This window comes from Alexandromys fortis, unplaced genomic scaffold, assembly GCF_014885135.2.
Source record: "Alexandromys fortis isolate MF-2015 unplaced genomic scaffold, M_Fortis_MF-2015_v1.1 scaffold_3, whole genome shotgun sequence".
In the NCBI taxonomy this organism is placed as follows: domain Eukaryota; kingdom Metazoa; phylum Chordata; class Mammalia; order Rodentia; family Cricetidae; genus Alexandromys; species Alexandromys fortis.
In genome coordinates this window covers 16605206-16624588 of record NW_026067909.1, presented here as the reverse complement: position 1 = coordinate 16624588, position 19383 = coordinate 16605206, and the positions used below count along the sequence as shown (strand labels likewise).

The 19383-nt window shown below is 54.1% G+C and overlaps 1 protein-coding gene across 3 annotated transcripts in view; it reads right to left on the bottom strand.

Annotated features, from left to right (window-relative positions):
- Nrxn2 (neurexin 2) overlaps nucleotides 1–19383 on the bottom strand; it is a 112417-nt gene that overhangs the window by 3948 nt on the left and 89086 nt on the right. For 2 of the 3 annotated variants that reach the window (XM_050136628.1, XM_050136626.1), the window contains 4 exons: nucleotides 18417–18588; nucleotides 14461–14550; nucleotides 11173–11498; nucleotides 9139–9217 (listed from right to left, as the gene is read on the bottom strand). In XM_050136628.1, coding sequence (XP_049992585.1) covers nucleotides 9139–9217; nucleotides 11173–11498; nucleotides 14461–14550; nucleotides 18417–18588 — 667 coding nt within the window. The remainder of the gene's footprint in view (nucleotides 1–9138; nucleotides 9218–11172; nucleotides 11499–14460; nucleotides 14551–18416; nucleotides 18589–19383) is intronic. The other variant, XM_050136627.1, reaches the window with a different exon arrangement.

Here is a 19383-nt window from a genome sequence, read left to right as displayed (position 1 = left end):
AAAAGCCTAGCAATGCCTCATTCCCGTCCACTGGTCTGGCTCCTACCTCTATCAGCTCTGTCTTCTACCTTTTCCATCGTAGTCTGAGCCACTAAAGGCTGGGGGAATTCCGGGTCAAAACTAACCCTGACCTGGCTTATGAACCTCAACCAGCTGGCCATCACTGGAGACCCAGTGAAATGTCAGTCCTGTGCGAGGGACATGTCCTTCCCTAAAGCGCTGATCATTAGACCGATCAAGGCCTGGCCCAATAGGTCCTTGCAATCTATGTGGGAACTTAGTGCAACCCTCCATTCCCTTGTTCCTCCCATTCCCAGCATCTGCATCCCTGCACAAGGGCAAATTCAGCGCACAGGAAAGCTCCTGGCCCTTCAAGTAGTGATGTCATGGGCCTGATCACAGCAGGTTCTCCTGCTCATCCGGGCCCTCTCTGCTCACACTACCTGCTGTCTCCCAACCTTTGTCTTCTATTAGAACAGGCTCCCCTACGGAGAGCTCACACATGCTCAGAATCCAGCCCATGCCTCGGCTTCCAGGCTGACTCCTAGACGGCCACTGCTCCTGGAGGCTCAGGTTTGACTTCTTTCAGGGAAGGCCCAAAGGCCTGGGTCCCATCTGTCAGTCTCATTAGCAGCCAGGAGCAGGCCTGGCATGGAGCTGAGGTCCTTCTGCTCTTGGAGGGGAAGTGAATGCCCAGTCCCCTGGCAGTCCCTCTGAGATGAACCGGGTACGTGGAAAGCAGGGAGTGCCTTTTACGTGCTGAGCTGAGCTTCACACACAACCTCCTGCTCCGCCATCTTGGGCAACAGGCACAGCTGAGAGCTAGGCATGCTGCTGCTTCCTCCCTGCCCTCAGCTTGGTTTCCTCCCCCAGGCCTGGCCTTCCACCTTTCCCATCTGAGACTGAGTTACCTTAGGAACTCCAGGGTCAAGCCTTTCCCTAGCATGGCTTCTGATCCCCAACGGACTGGCCATTGCTAGGGACACAGGGAAGGGTCATTACTCCTCCCTAGAGTGCAGCTCATTAGAATGGCCAGGACACAGATCTTGGCTCTTTACCAACCTGTCGCCTCCTACTGGATGAGGGCCTGGACCACACATCTCCTGCCCAGCCTGTGGCACTCCCACAACCACTTACCCCCAATTCACTATTTCTTGGGACACACGGGCTTTCTAGATCTCCCTCCTCCAGGCCCCATGGCCTCCCCTGGCTCAGTCTCCGTTCCCTTGGGACTCTCCCAGCTTTTCTCTCTCCATGGTTTGTGGCCGTATCTCCCATGATTCTACCAGTGCTCTTAGCACAGCAGCGTCTTTCTCCGACACGACTTCCCCTGTGTGCACGGTACCGTCACACAAACCTTCTCCAAAGCGACAGGCCACAGAGACCCTCACATGGCTTTCCCACATCGCCCTCACGGAACCTGACCAGATTATGAGGCACTGGAGTCAATGTATGGGCTTCTCTGGGGCACTGGTCCCAGAGAGATCAAGAAAGCTCACCCTGGGGAGGAATCAAGGTCTGAGCGAGGGAGGATGTCTCAGAGGCTTCTCACTGGGATGGTCCCACTGCTGGCCCTCCACTGAGCTTTTGAGCAAGAGCAACACTCGGGGTGACTCATGATGCTGTTGATCAGCCCTGCATCACTGGGAGACCAACAGAAGACTGTGGCCCCTGAAGCCTCAGACTGACATGGACGGCAGGCAGCCTCTCTCACTTCTGGCAGCTGCAGTAGTGCATGCTTATCAGAGCTGCAACCCACTGGCCCTCTGCTCTTCTTATACCAAGGAAATGGAATTTCAACGCGCATTGAGCCCACTTGCTAGAGAATTCCGTTCTGATGGGACGCCAGCAGCCATTCCCAAGCAGCTCTTCTGTCTCAACGCTCCCCTTTACAGGCTCTTACACAAAGTAAGCTGAGGCCTTTCAGCCTTCAAGACACAGGAGCCTGAATGAGAACTCTACCCATAAAGCTCTGGGCAGTGGCTCATACCTGTTAGTTCCATTACTCGGGAGGCTGAGGCAGGAGGATCACCATGAGTCCATGAGTTTGAGGCCAGCCTCGGCTACAATGTGGAACCCTGTCTAAAAAAAAAATCTACCTATGAACCCCAATTTCTATCCAATCAAGATATGTCTACCCCCACAGAAGAATCTGAATCTGAGGTTCAGGATGCCCCAGGCTAAGTCTTCTGGTGGCTGAGACCTCATCTACCAGTGCTGAGGGCCCTTCCCAAGCTATGAGGGGCAAGGTCAGCATTTCAGGGGATTAGGAGAAAATGCAGCCCCCCCACACACATAGACACAGCTCTGTAGGTCCATATCTTGGCAAGTCACATGGCCACTCTCCTCTGGGTGGACACAGCCCACATCGGGCCCAGGATACACTGCCAAGCAAGCAGAGCACTGGCTAGATTCCGTCCCTACTCACCTGTTTAGCAGAGAAGTATGCCACTGTGGGCTGTAGCCTGAAGGATGATATCCCTCCGCACCTGCAACGCCAGCATGGCAAGGGCGGGGCCAGAGTGGCTTCAGGGTCAGAGAGTACAAGCCACTCAATGGGAGGGTATGTGCGCATGTATGCGAACACACACTCTCAGATGCATACCCCCTACGAAGATCCGCGTGCGTTTCTACATCCACGAGCATAAACTCCTAAGCACATCAACCTTCATGAATTGGAGACACCTGTGTGTGTGTCAGTGCGTGTGAGCAGACGTGTCCATGTGAATGGATCTCTATGCCTGCTGCCTGCAAGCCTGAGGCATGGGTTTTGTGTACACGCCATGTGGATGTGTCTCTCAGAATATGCAAGTAAAACGGCGTGGCTCTGAGCACAAGCAGTTTACTACCCCATAAAATAAATATTCCTTCTGAACCTTGACATCTAGACTACATTTCCCAGCATCCCTAACTACTGAGAATGGCCCAATTGCTAAGTATTAGTTCTTTGTCCCTAACAGTCTTCGGTGTTCCATCCTCCACACTAGGTGCCACAGATGGAGGGAATGTGGGTTCCTACTGTGCCTTCTGGGCCAAGCCCAGGGAGGGTAGACCTGTGTGAGAAAGTTCTCCTGCATTAACCACTGAGGTTCAGGGCTTATCTATTATAGGGACAAATATTACCTTATAGACAGACTTTGGCCCCCGAAATGAATGTCAGGGTAACAAAATGCCATGGCATTCAAGTGACAATTCAGGGAAAGGATAGGAGGCAGGAAAGATAAAAACCCGCATGCCACTGTGGCAGATTTGGTACAAACGTTGCTGTACCAACCTGCCAGGCTGAGGTGCTAAGGGAAAGTATGAGGGCAGGGCCCAGGATTGCCAGCTCTAACGTTCCTCTTCTGGCAACATGGTACCACATCAACTTAAACAAGAATTGGCTATCCTGCAGGCTCGGAGGGAAAGAAGATGCCAGTCTCGACATGTGACTCCTGCAGAGGTCAGAAGAGCCATTGCTCCCAGTCCCACACAGGAGTAAAGACGGAAAGGGGCTCAGGGGCCGATGAGAGAGACCTTCTCAAGGAGTGAGGGTCTTTTCTGCCCAGTGTAGGAGTGGTCGCCCCACCTACCATTTAAAGTGTCCTCAAGACAGTCATGGCACTATGACGAAGGTAGGAGCAGAGAAACAAGAGAAGACATGGGGGTGGATAGAGATTAGGGCTGTGGTGTGGCTGCCGTGACTAAGCCTCTAAGCTAGTGTGGGATGTCTGCACTTACACACAGCCAAGGAGAACATCTCTCCCCAAACCCGTGAAAGGCCATGGAGGATAAGGATGGGTACATTCTGCCTGGCAGAGCAGCAGCCGAAAGCCTGCCGGCCCAGCAAAGCATGGGTTTCCTCCCCTGTGCTGAGGCATGTGTGCTCTGTGCATGAATACGACCCTGACACCACCATGTGCTGCCCAGCTTTCATTAGTCTTACCTCCTTTTGGAGGTGGCAGTGGGCAAGGTCCTGCTATATACTCCAAGTTGACCTTGAATTTACCATCCTGTTGCCTCCACTCCCCAAGTGCTAAAACTACAGGTGCTCCCCATGACACCCAACCTCTTTTCTTTTGTGAATGAGCTTGTGTTGTAGGGGCTACCTCTGCAGAACCATTGTACTTTAGGGGTGTGTTGGAAGAAGTGAGATAAATATTCACTTCAGTTCATAGTCTAGAGACCAGAGGAGGCAGGTCTGGGTGGATCAGAGAAAGCCACCATCCCCTACGAACAACCTCTTGGCATAAGACTTTTGTCATTCTTGGAGTGGGAGTAGAGGACATTCTGAGACATGAAATAGATTCTTGGTGACCAGACAGGCTAGATTTGGGTGAAACATTCTCTAGCTGGTCCTCAAACTTGTATGTGCTTCTACATAGGAGCACAATAAGGTGGTGGCTTCTGGGCCATCTCGGAAGCTCAGCTGTAGCTCCAGGACTGAGCTACGGGTTTGGAACACAATGTGGGCGGGAAGAGCCTCTCTGGGCCCAGTCCATGGAAGCCTCCCGCTTCTGATCCCTTGCTCATTCCTGCACCTTGAGAAGCCATGATGTAAAGATGACACAGACACAAGATGGAAGGAGATGAGGCCCTGAGTCATTACTAGAACAGCTCCCATCAGTCAGAAGCATTGTTCACAACTCACGGGAAAGAGACTACAGGTCTCTGTTAAACCTCTGAGGTTGTGGAGTGTCCATTATACCAACGAGTGCCACTCTGGACGCTCCTAGGAATCCAGACACGTGCTTCCGTGTGCCTGTGTGATGAGGCCTGCATATGCCTCTGAGGGTCTCGTTCCTGGGTGGGTGGCACTAAGGAGAGGTGTGTGTAGGGTAAAGGCATGGCACTGGTGTTCTTCTGGCACATGTGAACCTGTACACATAGGAATGTCTGTTTCCACTCTCCTAGGCACATGCCCCTAAGCGCATGTGCATGTCTACAAAACTGGATGACCCTGGGCATGTAGGTGTGTCCTTGTGCGTCTGGATGGCTGTGTACACACCCCTGGGAAGGAACACACAGCAGACACTGGGTCTGAGTGTGCAGATGCCATACGGGTCTGCAAATAAGTGTGCGCTCATCTGTGGGCCGCTATATGCGCACCACTGAGCAGATACACCTGTGTCTGTGAGTATTTGTGTGGGCCATTTCAGGTCCGTGGGTGGGTGCATGTGTGTGTGTGCCCCTTTGGGGGTCTGGGTGAATATGGACATACTTGTGTATATCAAACATGTGTGTCTCTATGGAGAATATATACACATGTACATATCTGTGAGACTGAGTGTGTGTGTGTACATATGCTTCACAGAGTCTCAGTCTAAATGTGTGTGTGTGTGTGTGTGTGTGTGTGCATGTATGGATGTGCTTCTCAAGGTCCTCTCTCTTGAGGACAGTGTGAGGGTGCAGGTCTATGAGGACGAACAAATGTGTACATACGCAGGAAAGACTTCTGAGATCTGAGTACTGGCGCCCCCTCTGACAACACAAACCCGTGCTCTTTTGGTCTTACTACATATTCACACCTTGGTGTGTAGAGGCCCCTTCTGCGGGGACAAACATGTGGGTCCATGAGTACCTCCCTCCACGGGTGGACATTTGCATTTTGCTGAGTACCCGTGGACAGAAATATGACACCTGTGCACACAGACATGAAGGGCACTTCTGTGGAAGAAGACATGTGTGTGCATGCTTCCATGAGGGTGCTCCATGCCTAAACACGAATGCTGTGTCTGTGGTTAGGAAATACGTGAACATCTGGGAGTCCGAACGTGTATGTGGGACTGTGGTCTGCACACATATGTGAGCAAGTGTTACACAGGTGGCTAGGTCCACAGATAAATGCCTTTGTGAGCTGAGCATGGATGTCCGGCCGTGAGTTCAAGGACATGTCACAAGGCATGTACTCTGAGAGTCAGGTGAGTGTGCACACACAGGTCTGAACATGCAGTGCGTGCCCCGAGTGCACATGTCTGAGATTTGCTGCCTCAGAGCACGTCTTATGCATGGGCAGATGTGAGCATGTGAGAGCTGCCTCTGTGGGTCTCAGCGTGTGTTTCCACACAGCCCTGAGTGTGGATGCCTTGGTGCAGCTGCGCACGTGCAGGTGTGACTCTCTGGGGCTGAGCAGGCCAGCAGCTGGGAGGCAGCTCTGGGTGTTCAGGAAGCTCTACACATACACATGAGACACTCAGTGCCTCTGGTACACAGCATGCTTCACGGGACTGTGTACACTATACAGCTTTGTGTTTCTCTGGACTTCTCAGGGCATCTATGTGGGCATGCACATGACTCTTTGGATCTAAGCATCTATGTGCCTCTGTTGATCTGGGTGTAAATGGTTTGCACTTTACATAGTGTGTGTGTGTGTGTGTGTGTGTGTGTGTGTGTGTGTGTGTGTAGCTATATGTGATCTTCCAGACCATGTGTGTGATTGTGTATATATGAGTGTATGTGTGTTCCCCTGGTTAGAGCACATGTGTGTGCATATGGATTTATGCCTCTGTGGATATAAGTCTTTATGTTCTTCCTGTTTCAGGAGTACAAAGTCCATAGTCCTGCAGGGGCCAGGCTGGAAATATAATGTATAGGCTAGGACATCTGGGCCAGCAAGCATGGTATGCCATATTACCAACTGTGGGTGTGTGTCCTTTCTTAAAGGAACTCCCGCTAGGGAAAATTCTAACAATACTCGTGTGACTGACCCTCCAGCCTTGAGAGAAAGAATGCACTAGATGACAGGCTCACTAGGCAGGGAAAGAACAGGACTCGGAGTCTGTGGAGGGGCTGAGTGAACGGAAGGGATGGGAGGTGGACAGGCCAAACAGGGATGGCCCCATGGTCCACACGCCCACCCAGGGATGAAGATCTGGAAGCGGGGAGGAGAGACACCCTAGGGTCAGACCCTGAGCAGCCTGTCACTAGCCAAGCTCCTGGTGCTCTACAGAAGCTTCCTTATCCTGGGGCCCCAAAGTGGACTCTGATTGGAGAAGCCAGGATGAGAGGTGGGGGAACATGGTCCAGGCCAGCCAGGGCACCCCGAAGTCATCTTGGTCCCTGCCTGGCTTCCCATGGGGAGATGAGGACAGTGGGCATTCCAGAGCTATGGATTATTATGATGTAGGTGAGTGCCCTGGGCACTCCGAGGACCACTCAGCGCTGCTGCCATCAGGGCTTATTTTCAAAGCCGGGCCACACACCAGCCCTCCCCACTCCCAGTCTCCAGTCCTCCTTCGCCTCCATTACCTTCCCCTTACACGGTGGCTCTTTTTACAGAAGAATGGCACAGTGGTCAGTGATTTCTGGGAGCCCTGACTTGGAGCAGATGACCCTTCAGGACCACCATACCCTCTTATTCTAACAGAGCCTGAAATAACTCAGGACAGCAGAGAGCAGAGCATATTATAGGTCACGCCCAAGCTCCTAGATAGACTCTGGGCTGGGGCATCAGACCCTCCGGGTATGGCCCTGGCCAGCCGTGTGTGTGTGTGTGTGTGTGTGTGTGTGTGTGTGTGTGTGCGCGCGCGCGCGCATAGTTGAGGTAGAGCAGAAATATATCGTCACAGAGCTTGTGTCCCAGAAGGAAAGGTGAGGCTGCACCCCTTCCCCATGGCATTCCCTACCCAGAATTCTCACAGGTCATTCCTTGTAGCCATTTACGGCAAAGCCGGCTGTAGGAATCCCCAGTCACTGTCCATGGCTTTGATGGGTTAGACAGTGCTGGGCGGTGCTGTGGACAGGCCTCATGCCCAAGGGTCTGCTGTGTAGAGGAGGAGAGGGGTGGCTCCCAGCAGAGGGGCCTCCTGCAGAGGAGAGCATCTGCTCCCAGAAGCACAGGCCCTGAGCTGTGGACAGAGAGGCTTTCCTGCCCAGAAGCTGACACTTCCCACAAGTGCCCCTGGTGCAGGACCACAGAACAGCCCCACTCAGCTCTGGACTACTGGGGACAAGAGAGATACAGGGAAGGGCATCAGCCTGTGGGTATGGAGGTCTCCACGCCTGCTCTGTGACCAGGACCCCAAGGCTCCACTGTCTATGACTGTTCCCTATCTACCCACACTCTAACTGGGTGGCAGCCTGCCCTCGGCTTCAGTGTCTCTTCTGGAGCTGATAGGCCCTCCAGATCCCTGACTCCAGGTCGGATTCACAGCCTTCTCCATCCCTGCATGCACCTACCCCAGCCTTGCTGAAACTTCTAGCCCAGATACAACCATGGCAAGGTAGTGTAGAGAAGTCTCTGGGAAGCCAAGCATGAGATGTGGGTGTCCCCTCTACTCCCAAGGGCTCATCCAGGCTGTAGCCAAGGCCTGTGCTCCCCGACGGGAAGCTCCCACCAGCCACATTCAGTCAGTCCTTCTCCAGTCTTGCTCTCGGCCCCCAGTGCCCATCCCCCAATGCTCGGCCACTGCCAACCTGCTCAGATGAGCAGCCCAACAACCACCAGGCCACCCGACTCTCATGCTCTCAGCCAGCATGCAAAGCACCCCCACCCCAACTTGCTCAGCTTCTCTCTGTCGCTGTAGCCTTGCAGAGTCCTGTGTCACCACTGCTCAGGAAGCCCTTCCCACAGCTTGTTCTCCTGTATCCACCTCAAGCTAGGCTCTCCCCAGGGGAACTGTATTTCTGGCCCCGATACAGAGGTTCCATGGAGCAACTGCCCACCTTGGCCTGACAACCTGGGAACCCTTTCAAGAACACCAGGTAAGTCCCTGAGGCTGAGCAGGAGGTCAAGGGAGCGCCAACAGAGACCTCAATGAATGGCCAAGAGAGCGCCAATCTTCAGGGCTGATGGGAGTTGTGGTTCTGGACCTGAAGGCTGGTGGGAATTGTAGTTCCTCACCTCCCATTCCAGAACTAATGGGAGTTGCAGTTCCTCATGTTTCTACAACCACATCTCCCTCTTTTTTCCCAATTCCTCTTGGCTCTCCACCCCTAGGAGCCCAGCTAAAGACTTCACTATCCCCAAGGATGGGACACCAAAAGGCACCTTGTTAGAGGGCATGTGAGGGACCTGGGGTCTTCTGAGTTACAAAGGGACTGCAGGAGAGAGCTAAAGCCTGCAGCACACCCTGGGCTGGGGCCAGGTGGCAGACAGTCGCCCCCCTCCCCAGCAGCGTCGCAGGGGCCCGGGGCAGGGGAGGGGGGAAAGGCACTCACCAGTACTAGGCTCACACTCCTCCAGGTCCTCATCATCGCTTGGACACTCAGCCGAGGCCACCAGGAGGTCATCTGTGTTCTGGGGGGATAAGGGGAGGAATAGGGAAACAGAGGGTTCCAGTGGGTGAGCAGATCCCACAACTGCTTCCCAGGGTTGGAGGGCAGCACAGAAAAGAAGCCCAAAGCCAAGCCCAGTCCTCTCATCACTTGTGACTTAGCCTCTCAATTTCCCATGCTAAAGGATGCTAAACAGAGCCAACTTTGTGGTCCCCATGGCCCTCAAGGATCAGACATGTGTTAAGTCCTTTACACCGGGGAGGCGGGGGATGGGATCACACTTGGGCTGCTCGGTGTATACCCAGGGTCCAGGGTGCTTGGGGCAGGGCCATGGCACAGAGACGGGGGATCAGAGACTGGAGGGTTCCCCATCTCCAGCTTCCCCATCACTTCTCATCTTTCCCAACCCCCTTCCACAGAGAGAACCAGGCTCCGCACAATAATTAGGGCTATGGTTGCCATGACAACAGGAGTCGACTTTGTCAGCATTTTCTCTCCTTCTGATTGCAAAGAAAGAGGATCCCTGAGATGAGTGAGCCTGAGGAGGAAGGGAAGGGAAGCTGGGGGGGGGGGGTAGGAAAGAGAGCCACAGAGGGAGACCCAAAGTCCAAGGAGGAAGGGAGGCTGGGAGACTACGCCAGGGTGGAGGTCAAGACCCAGGGTGAGAGAGCCCCATCCTACTGCTCCCTAGCTTCAACTTCAGACCAACAGCCCTTGCCCAAGGACAAATCATGGACTCTTATTCCCTGCTGCCTCCTTTCCCCCTTTCTTTCCACCGGCCCCAGTATCTCTCTGGGGTTATCCACTCTCTTTCCCACACAGCTGGTCTGCCTACCCTCTTCTATTAAGATCAGATGTGATTTGGAAGGCCTGGGTGGGCAGGCAGCCAGTCCAGGGGAGCCTAGGCCTTCCTCTTAGGGCTCTCCACTCCCTAGAGAAAAGTCCCTGGGCATTCAGATCCCCCAGATCTCTGGGCACCGAAGACAGAGGAGCCTTATAGATTGTCTCTCTCTCCTACCCAGCCTAGCCCAGGGTCTCTACAAGACAGACTGGAAAGAAAGAAGAGCCTAGAACCCAGCAATCCTAACCCTAGGGGAAGCTGAAAACAGACTGGAGTGGGGAGAAATATCCTCATGGACACCCCAAGATTCTTCTGGGCCTGCAGGCTCAACAGCCAAAGCAGTGACTTGGGGAGGGGAGACGGAAGCACTATGGAGTTGAGGTGGCTCAGCTAGGTCACTGTGACAGGTACAAGCCCTCCATAACCAGTACTCAGCACAGGCATTGGTGACAGATAGGGAACCTAGCTGCTGGGCAGTCCCATACACCCAGAAAACCAGACCTGGCTGCTGCTCAGAGCCTTGTGTCCTTGGTGTGGCCCCCTCTAAACTCCAACCAGATCCAGGGAGCTCCTGAACTGCCGATGGCTGTGTGTGTAGATAAGGCACAAGGAACTCTACACGGCCATTCAGAGCACACACTCCAGGGAGGAGGCAGAGGCCTAGCCAGTTGAGGTGCTTGGTTCTCGCTCCAAGTCACGTGTAGAAGATATGTGAAGGCCAAGGACTTAGTCTTGGCCTGTGTCACCCAAGAGAGACTCCAGCAGAGGCAGAGGCTGCTCCTAGCCTCTACCAGCCTCTGCCCTGGGAGACTGCATGTCACCACTCCAGTGTGTCATCTCGGCCCAAGATGCCACCATCCAACTCCAGTTGGCCCACTAAGCTCTGGAATGGTCACCCTCTTCACTATTCCCTCGATCTGCATGCAGATTTCCCTTCTCAGGCTAGGATGTATGGGCTTCTCCGTCAACTGCCCTCAATTCTGGACCCCCTAGAAACAGTGGTCACCCCTGTATGGCCAGTATCACTGATTACCATGTGAGGACCTTCTTCTCCTGAACCATCACCATGACAAGAAGGTCAGAAGGAGCTGTCTCCAGAACCATCCCACTTCCAAAGCCCCTTGAAGGGGTCTCACCTGGGTGGTGCTGTCCCTCATTGTGGGGGAGCGGCCCCGGCGAGTGGTGGTGGTGGCCATGGTGGTGGTGGTCTCCATGATGGTGGTGGCCATGTCAGCCAGCAGGGTGGTGGCAGTGGTCTCCGCACTGAGCAGCACGGACGGCCCCTCTCCTACTAGGCGTAGGTGGCCTTCGGTCCGCACGTTGGGGTCGCTCTCGGCGGCCAGCGCCAGTACCTTGAGCCCATTGTAGTAGAGGCCGGACACCTGGCCCTGGAAGGGGCGGCCCTGATCCCGGCCCCCAATCTTGATGGCAGCCTGGCTGTTGAAGATGGTCAGCTGGCGTCCTGGGGGTTGAGGATGGGGTGGGAGGAGCAGACAGAGGAGAGGCAGGCAGTCCAGGTAGGCCAGGAAGGGATGGGAGAGTGGAGAGAGCAGGGGGAGGAGGTGGAAGCCAGGAGGGAGCCAGCACGCAGATGGGGGAGGAATGAGGAAGAGGCAGACAACCAAGGGAAAGTCCTTGTTAACCAGAGCCCCTAGCCTGGTCACGTGGGACCCCCACAGGAGAGGGTCGCCAGGACACACATGGGCTAGGAAAGGGAGCCTGGTCACCCCCTGTTCCCACCATGTACATGCCTCTCCACCTGCACCTGCCCCCCTTTCTGATCCCTCCCCGGGGCTAGCACCCCTTTTCCTTATCCTTTAGTTCCACCCCGGCTTCTCTGTCTGCTCTCCCAAACATCCCACCCAATGTCCAGCCCCAAGCCATGGTGTCCTCCAAAGCAGTAGACCATGGCAACCAAGACAGAGACAGGAGGGAGTCCTGCCAGGCCAAGGTAGACTTGGTAAGTGTGAGCAGAAGAAGCAACAAGATGGGGGACAGAGAGTGTGGGTCTGCTCCGGGCTGGTTCACCCATAGTGCCCTGTGATGGCTGGTCAGGCTGTCTAGCCTCTCCTGCCAAGCCACTGCCCTGGGGCAGGCCCTGGGGAGCACAGCCCTTCCCCCAGTATGGACGTGCAAGCCCAGAAAAGGAAAATGTTAAAGGGACCTTGCTTGGCTTGCTGACAGCCAATATAACTGCTCCAACTTCAACCCGGCCTTGCACTTGGCAGTGTTATATGCCTCTGAATGGCCCCTGCAGGGAGCTTGGCTGCTTGCTTTGGTTTTAGTGAACCTGGGGGGGTCAGTTTAACCCTCTGAGTTTGTTGGTTTGGTTTGTTTGTTTTTTTTTTTTTTTAGAAAAGATATTTATTATTTTTAAGTTTAGATTTTAAAACTTTGGTTTTGGTGTTATTGGGGAGGGGGCAGATGGAGTACAACTGTGCCCCGCGCTCCCACGGACCTTCAGCTGCTTTCATTTAAGGCCTGCCTTAACCCTTGTTAGCCTCAGGTTAGTGCCTCGTTAGAGATCTGTTTAGAGTTAGAAACCTGTGACCCCTGCCCCCCAAACCTGGGCTGAGACAGTCCAACGTGTGACCCATACTCTCTTTAGAAACAGGCTCTCCAGGACTCCCAAACGTCTGTCCAACCAAGGATGTCATTAGTGTCTCCACAACCCCCTTACTCAGACTCTCCTCCCCCAGCACCCTCCTCCTTCAGCCTCAAGTAGAGATGCCCCCTCCAACAGCCATGCTTCCTTACATATGATGGAGCCCAGCCCACACAGGCAGAAGCTGCTGCCTAAGAATTCTAATGAGAACAAAGGGGAGAAGGGTCCTAGGGGCCCGATGAGTTCTCCGTGAAATGAATGCCTTCCCAGAAAGTCTTCTCAGAGCCTTTACAAAACTAATGTCCACATGGACTTCTGGAAGTCGAACCTGCTGGGCTGCAGGTCTCTTTATTACACCCCCTGGATCTGCTGCTCCAGATGTCCCAGAAGTGGAAAGTGGAGCCATCCCATAAACATTTATTGAGCCCCTACTGTATCCCAGCAACTGACAAGAAAATATCCCCTCCAAGACCATGCAACCCAAACTGGAACAGCCTATGCCTTCTTCTCACGGTGCAGATGAAGTGGGCTGAACCAAGACCAAGGAGGGAGCTAGGCTCACAGGGTCAGTACTGGGCCAAGAGTGAGCTCCTCCTTCTCTTCTAGAAGAGTCAACTAAACATAGGCTTAAGGAGAAGGTGTGGTTGCCACTAGTAAGGCCAAGGAGCTCCTCCCTTCTCCAGGGCCCCCCAAGTCATCTTCTTCTCCAACAGCTCTCCCTACCTACCTGGGGGGGTGGGTACCACAGTTGTTCCAGCCTCAGCCCAGGCTCCTCCCTTGGCCTTTCTGATTCTAGGAGGGGAGGGTGGATAAAGGAGAGGAGGCCAAGGCCTCTGCCCCCACCTGTCATGAATGCCTCAAAGGGTTAAAGTTCGCCCCGCTGGAGAGAGCAGCCCAGTGCGGCTGGGGGGTGCAGGTTTTAGCCATGTCTGTTACAGTCCCTTTAACTTTTGTGTCCTGCTGTGGGTTTATCACATCTGGTTATCAGCGTGTTTAGGCCCCATGGGTTCAGGGGCTGGAATTTACTTTGGGGGATTTTATTGGGAAAAGTCCCATGGACATTTAGAGCACAGTTATCAGCTGGTTAAGTGGTGGTTTAGTACTTCTGCTCCCCACTAGAGTTTAGCCTTAGAGGTACAGAGCTCGCCCCTCCTCCAACAGGAATAACACTGCTATGCCCTTGGCCCCCAACTTCCCCTGGTGACAAGAAGCCTTCCCCTCTCACATAGCAGTACCTCACTTGCCACTCAAGGGCCTCTTAGGGACCCACTCTGTCTTCTCAGCAGGCCAGCGGCAGGAATGTCAAAGAATCCCTAAGAGAGCGCTGCGCCTCCCCTTTCTCCCTTCAGACTGAACTACTTCTAAGGGGCCTGAGACCAAGGCCTTAGAGGCTCCAGCTCGTCCTTTCCCCTCAGGATCGCCTGCTGAGCCTTCCTTGCTTCCCAAACCCTTCCCACCTTTAGGTGTCCCGTGGCCCCTTACTAAATCCCTTAGGTGAAATTGGCCAGAGGGACCCGGCTTTCTAGCCTGTGTCCCCTCCTGCTGCCGAAGTCATAGCTCAGCACGTGCCGAGGGCACCGCCATCTTTCAAGGGCCAGTCTAGGAAGACACCAGGCTGTCTCTTCCCTATTCCCAAACCACCTCTCAGCACCAGAGCGCAGGGGGCAGAAGGGAGCATCCTGCCCGGACAACAGTCCCTTCCCTTGGGGATGGGCACGACAAAGGAGCGAAGGGGCGGGGGAGAGAGCTCTGCACCTTTAAGATAGTGTTTTTAAAGTTAGTTAGTTAGTTAATTAATTAATTAATTCTGGTTAATTACCTTTGTCGAGCAGCCACTCATCTACTACTCGACCAAGCCGGTAGGGGATTCTCTGTCTAGCAATCGCCAGGCGCTCGTTATCAAAGTTTCCTTGGAAAAGTTTAGAAAGACAGTAGGTTTCTCAGGCAGCGCAGTCCAAAGGCTTTAGAACGTTAATTATGCAGTTCTCAGGAGACCCCAGCAAGCAGCCACATCCAACAGCAAGGAGGGAGGCAGGGAGAATGCTGGGCCCCTCCTCTCCCAGGGGCCCCCTCCCTAGGCTCCACCAGAGCCGGCCCCACCCTTGGGGGCGAGAGTAACCCAAAGGAGAGGGACAACCAAGAAAAGGAAAAGGAAGCAGAAAGGAAAAGGAAAAAAAGAACAAACAAAGAAAGAAAACCCCCGCAGCTGGAAGGTCAGAGGTTAAACAAGTTTATCTAGTCAAGCTGTTGAGGCTGAGCCCACTTCCTTCACCACCCCAAAGAGGGGTGGTGGGGTAGGGGCGGGGCGTTTAGCAGGTTTAAGTTAGGGGGCGGTCCAGCTGGTTACTGCGTTTACAGGGTGGTTTAGACGTGGGAGGGGTGGGTTAAGCAGGGTTTATGCAGCATTTAAGGGGGTGCCCGGCACACTCATTTCACTGAGCCTTAAACCACTTCTCAAAGTCATTGCCAGCTCCCATTATCTCCTGGACTCAGCTCCCAGCTGCCCCATCACCGGTTCCCACCTCCTTCTACACCCCTGGCCAACCATACCCTTCCTCCTTGGTCTCTGTCCCCTCACCCCAGACCTCCTCCTTTTCTCCCTGCAAGCTGCTTCTGCCTGCTCACCTGGTCCCGGATCCCTGCACGCCTGGTTGCTGCTACAAAGCAGGGCTGGGGGTGCCCACAGGCGGTGGGGTGAAAGGCCATGCGGAGACGGGGAGCTAGGTGCTTGAACTCTCCCCTGCTCTCGCCTACATCCTGGACCAGCAGCTTCAAGAACACCTTCGCAAGTTCTCCCACTGGGGTTCATGTGTGCATGGGTGCGATCGCTAGGTTCTCTACAGATTCAGGACCTCACTGCTGGTATCTGCTAAGCCTCACCCAGACTGAACCCCCCTTTCCCCACAGCCCTCTCATCCCATCTCCTGTTGCTCTCCTTGGCCATCGCCTGTTCCCTGCTCTGCCCTGGCCTTTACCCCTGCTGTCGTCTTCATCTCAGTCCCGCTTCAATATAGTCAGGCTCTGTGCAAGCCAGGCTCCGCCCCTCTCCATCCTCTGACCCCAGCCTTGGCCACATTTCTCTCCCTCATCGGCAGGCCCTGCCAGCTCCTCAGCCTTTCTCCTTCAAACTCCTTCCCCCAGTTTTAGCTCCGCCCTTCTCCATCCTTGTCTCCCCATCTGGATACCCACCTGTTCTTTCCACTCTCCTACCCCTGAGACAGGAAAGGAGAGAGAGAGAGAGAGAGAGGGAGGGAGGGAGGGAGGGAGGGAGGGAGGGAGGGAGGGAGAGAGAGAGAGAGGGAGAGAGAGAGAGAGAAAGAGAGAGAGTATGCATGCACACCTATGTGGAAGGGGCTTGTCGACGTGCCTTTCAGTGTTTCTCCGTGAACCTACCACAGTGGACAGGGACATGATTTCCTTTGAAAATATGGCCACTCCATTTATTTAAACCACTCGTGCTGAGGCAGGGGCATTCCTCCTGTCTGCACCACATGGCTACAGGCAGGCCTATACCTGCTTATGACTAGCTCTCTGGACTACCTATGCTTATGCTCACGTGCACATGCAGGATGCACCCTTAAGAGCTTTGGGGCAATGGACCCTGCCTTCCCTATAGACTCAGAGAGGTTACATGACTTGGCCCAGGTCATGTTATCTACCAATAGAGATCCAGTATTAGATCTCAGGTTCCACTGAACCAGAACCCAGAGGCTGTGGGAGGCCAGGTATAGTGGTGCACACCTTTAATCCCAATACTCTAAGGGCAGACACCAGTGGGTTTCTCTCTGTGAGTTCAAGGCCAACCTGGTCTTCATAGCAAATTCTAGGCCAGCCAGGGCTACAGAGTGAGACCCTATCTCAAACAAACAAGATAGGTGTGGGGTCACACCTCAGTGCTGTAGTGGCCTCCGTAATAATTTAGGAGCTACCTTCACAGTGCACACAGGAGCAACCAAACCCTCATGAGACCCAGATTTAGCTGGTAGTGGTGGCACACCCCTTTAATCCCAGCACTCAGGAGGCACTCTGTAAATTCCAGGCCAGTCTGGTCTATATAGTGAGTTCCAGGACCCCCAGGGCTATGTAAAGAGCACCTGCCCCCATCCCCAAAAAGATTAAAAGATACCCAGATTTGCAAGAAAGGAGTGACATACACCTTTCCCTATCCCTATCCAGGGGCTCTGGCAGAGGAGAGCAGATAGCATGCCTCCCTCCTAGGCTCTGGCCTGCTGAGGTGATCCTCTGGGCATAAGGCCTGACTGGGCGTGGTGAACTCTTCATACCCCGTCCAGCACAGGCCAATGTCTTCACTATTACAAAGGACTGGACCTGTTCCCCTGAGACAGAGAGAACTCTGATGCCCTAGGCTGTCAAGGTCTGCTGTGGCTAGGAGAACAGGGAGCACAGGCCTATGTGGGAGAGTTAGCATGTCAGACCCCACACACACCCAGGGTTTTGGGGTAGACGAGCATCCCGCTACAGAACTGTTTTCTTGTGGATCCATGTCACTGTCTGAATGTCTGAGGTCATCTGAATATCAGGCTGACCTACAAGTATGTCAGCCTCTGTTTGCTAGGAGGATGTGGGGAGTTCTTATCTCAAGGGACTGTGAGTCCTGAGCCTGTCTGTACTGGCTTCTGTGTTTTAGCATGAGTGAGCCTGAGGGTTTGTCCTGCTCATGTCTGTCACTCTGGCGAGGACAATGGAGGTCACAGGTGGTCATCCTGCTACTCAGTGGGGTCCTGTGTGACAGGCAGCAGGCATGCACAGCTCTGAGTCCCTGGCCTTCTCCCTGCAGTGTTCCTCCCTCCCTCCCTCCCTCCCTCTTGGTCTGCCTCTTGCAGGGCTCTGTCCACCTCTTCTCTCCCTAGCTGAGTCTGTGTCAGCATCTCCGCATCTCTCTGCATCAATCCTGGAGCTGCCTCCATCTCTGCAGATGTCTCTGTGACTATTTCCAGAACCCTCCATCACTCCTCCTCTGGCTTCCTCTCACCCTAAGGCTCCCTCCTGTGCTTCCAACCCCCACCCCATGGCCTCATCCTCCTCCCTCCCCTGGGTTCCTAAGACCTTGATTTGTCCTTGACCACCACTGTGGTTCTAGGAACTAAGTCTCTCTGTGTCTTCATCTCTGGGTTCCCAGGCCAGGCACAGATCCTGGCACCCTTCTGTGTTGCCTGTGATGGCTACTGAAGGTGTCTGACCCTCCTTTGAACTCTGTCTTTTCTCTCTCCCTTCCACCGTGACCCCTTACTGCCTGAAACACTGGGATCCTGTCTCTAGGCATCTCTTCTCTCCAGCATCTCCAGAGGTTGACTTTGGGTCTTTGTCTGGTTCTGTTCTGGGGAATGGTTTGCCTCCTGCCAAGATGTGTTTATTAACTTGTGAATCTCTCTCCTAGACTTCTGCATGGATCTCACCGTTTCCACCCTGCCCTCTTTTCTAAATCTACCTTTCCTCAATGGTATCAGACATCCCCTAATTCTACCCTCCTTTGTCTTCTCTGCCCATTCTCAAGCTGGATTCTGACCTTGCAACCTCACCCAAATAATATCCTCCCCCCAAATCACCAGCTTACCTCTGGACCCTCACATCTCTTTTTTCTTAGCCACGCCCCCACCTGGATTTCACCCAATCGTTTCCATAGCCACGCCCTTTCCCCCCCCCCAAGCCTCTCCACTTAGCCACGCCCCACAGCATTCCACTCAGAGGCTGCCTGACCCCACCCTGTACCACCTTGTTGCCGCTCTTTCTCCGCAGCGGATCTGTGCCACCTACCTGCTGGGTACCGTTCGTTGACTGGCCAGCTGTCCACCTGCAGGGTGGCATTGCCACCACTTCGAGTAAATCGCACCACGTGATATTTGCCGTCACTCACGATGGCGTTGGGCTCATCAATGGTAATGTCGTCGGTGCCCACATTAAAAATCACCCCAACAGTGCCCTGGTCCTGGGGACGGGGAGGGAGAGGTCAGCAATGGGGAGGAGGCCAATATCTATTCCTGTACAACTCTACAGAGAGTTCCCAAACCCCTCTCTCAACAGCCTTATACGGATCCCTTTCCACTCCCTAGGGCTGCAGAACCCATCATGGAGCCCTTTCCATTCCCTAGGGCTGCAGAACCCGTCATGGAGCCCTTTCCACTCCCTAGGGAACCCGTCATGGAGCCCTTTCCACAAGTCCCCTGTCTCTTGCCCTCAGGCTCATCCAGAATATTTGGAGATGTGTCCTGAGCACCTATGCTATGCAAGGGCCCCTAGAGTCCACATGGGGACGACAAGGAGGTGGAGGCCTCCCTAAGACATCACAATAGGAGGGTTCACAGTCTCGGAGGCCAGGATGAACCCCCAGACCCCAGTCTGGTACCAAGACTGACCTCTGACCTCAGCAGCTATGGAATCGGGGTAGCCTAGACTCTGGAAGCGGGTGAGGGGCAAGGGAAGAAAAGCGAGTCATAGAGTTATGCCAGCTTTATTAAAGGAAGGTCTTGGGGTGTTGGGGTGGGACTGGGGGCTTGAGGGAGCAGGCAGAAGACAAATAAAGACTAAGGCCTGCAGAAAGGAAGCAAAGAGCCCGCAACCTCAGGAACCAGACACACAGAAAACCCTGGAGAGGCCACCTGGGGTCCAACCCACAATAATTTGGCCAGTGGTGCTAAAGTGAGAGGAGGGGTTTTGCTGAGTCCACAAGAGCACACACAGTAGCCCTGGGGGAACCTGCAGAGTCACATTTTACCCGGGAAGA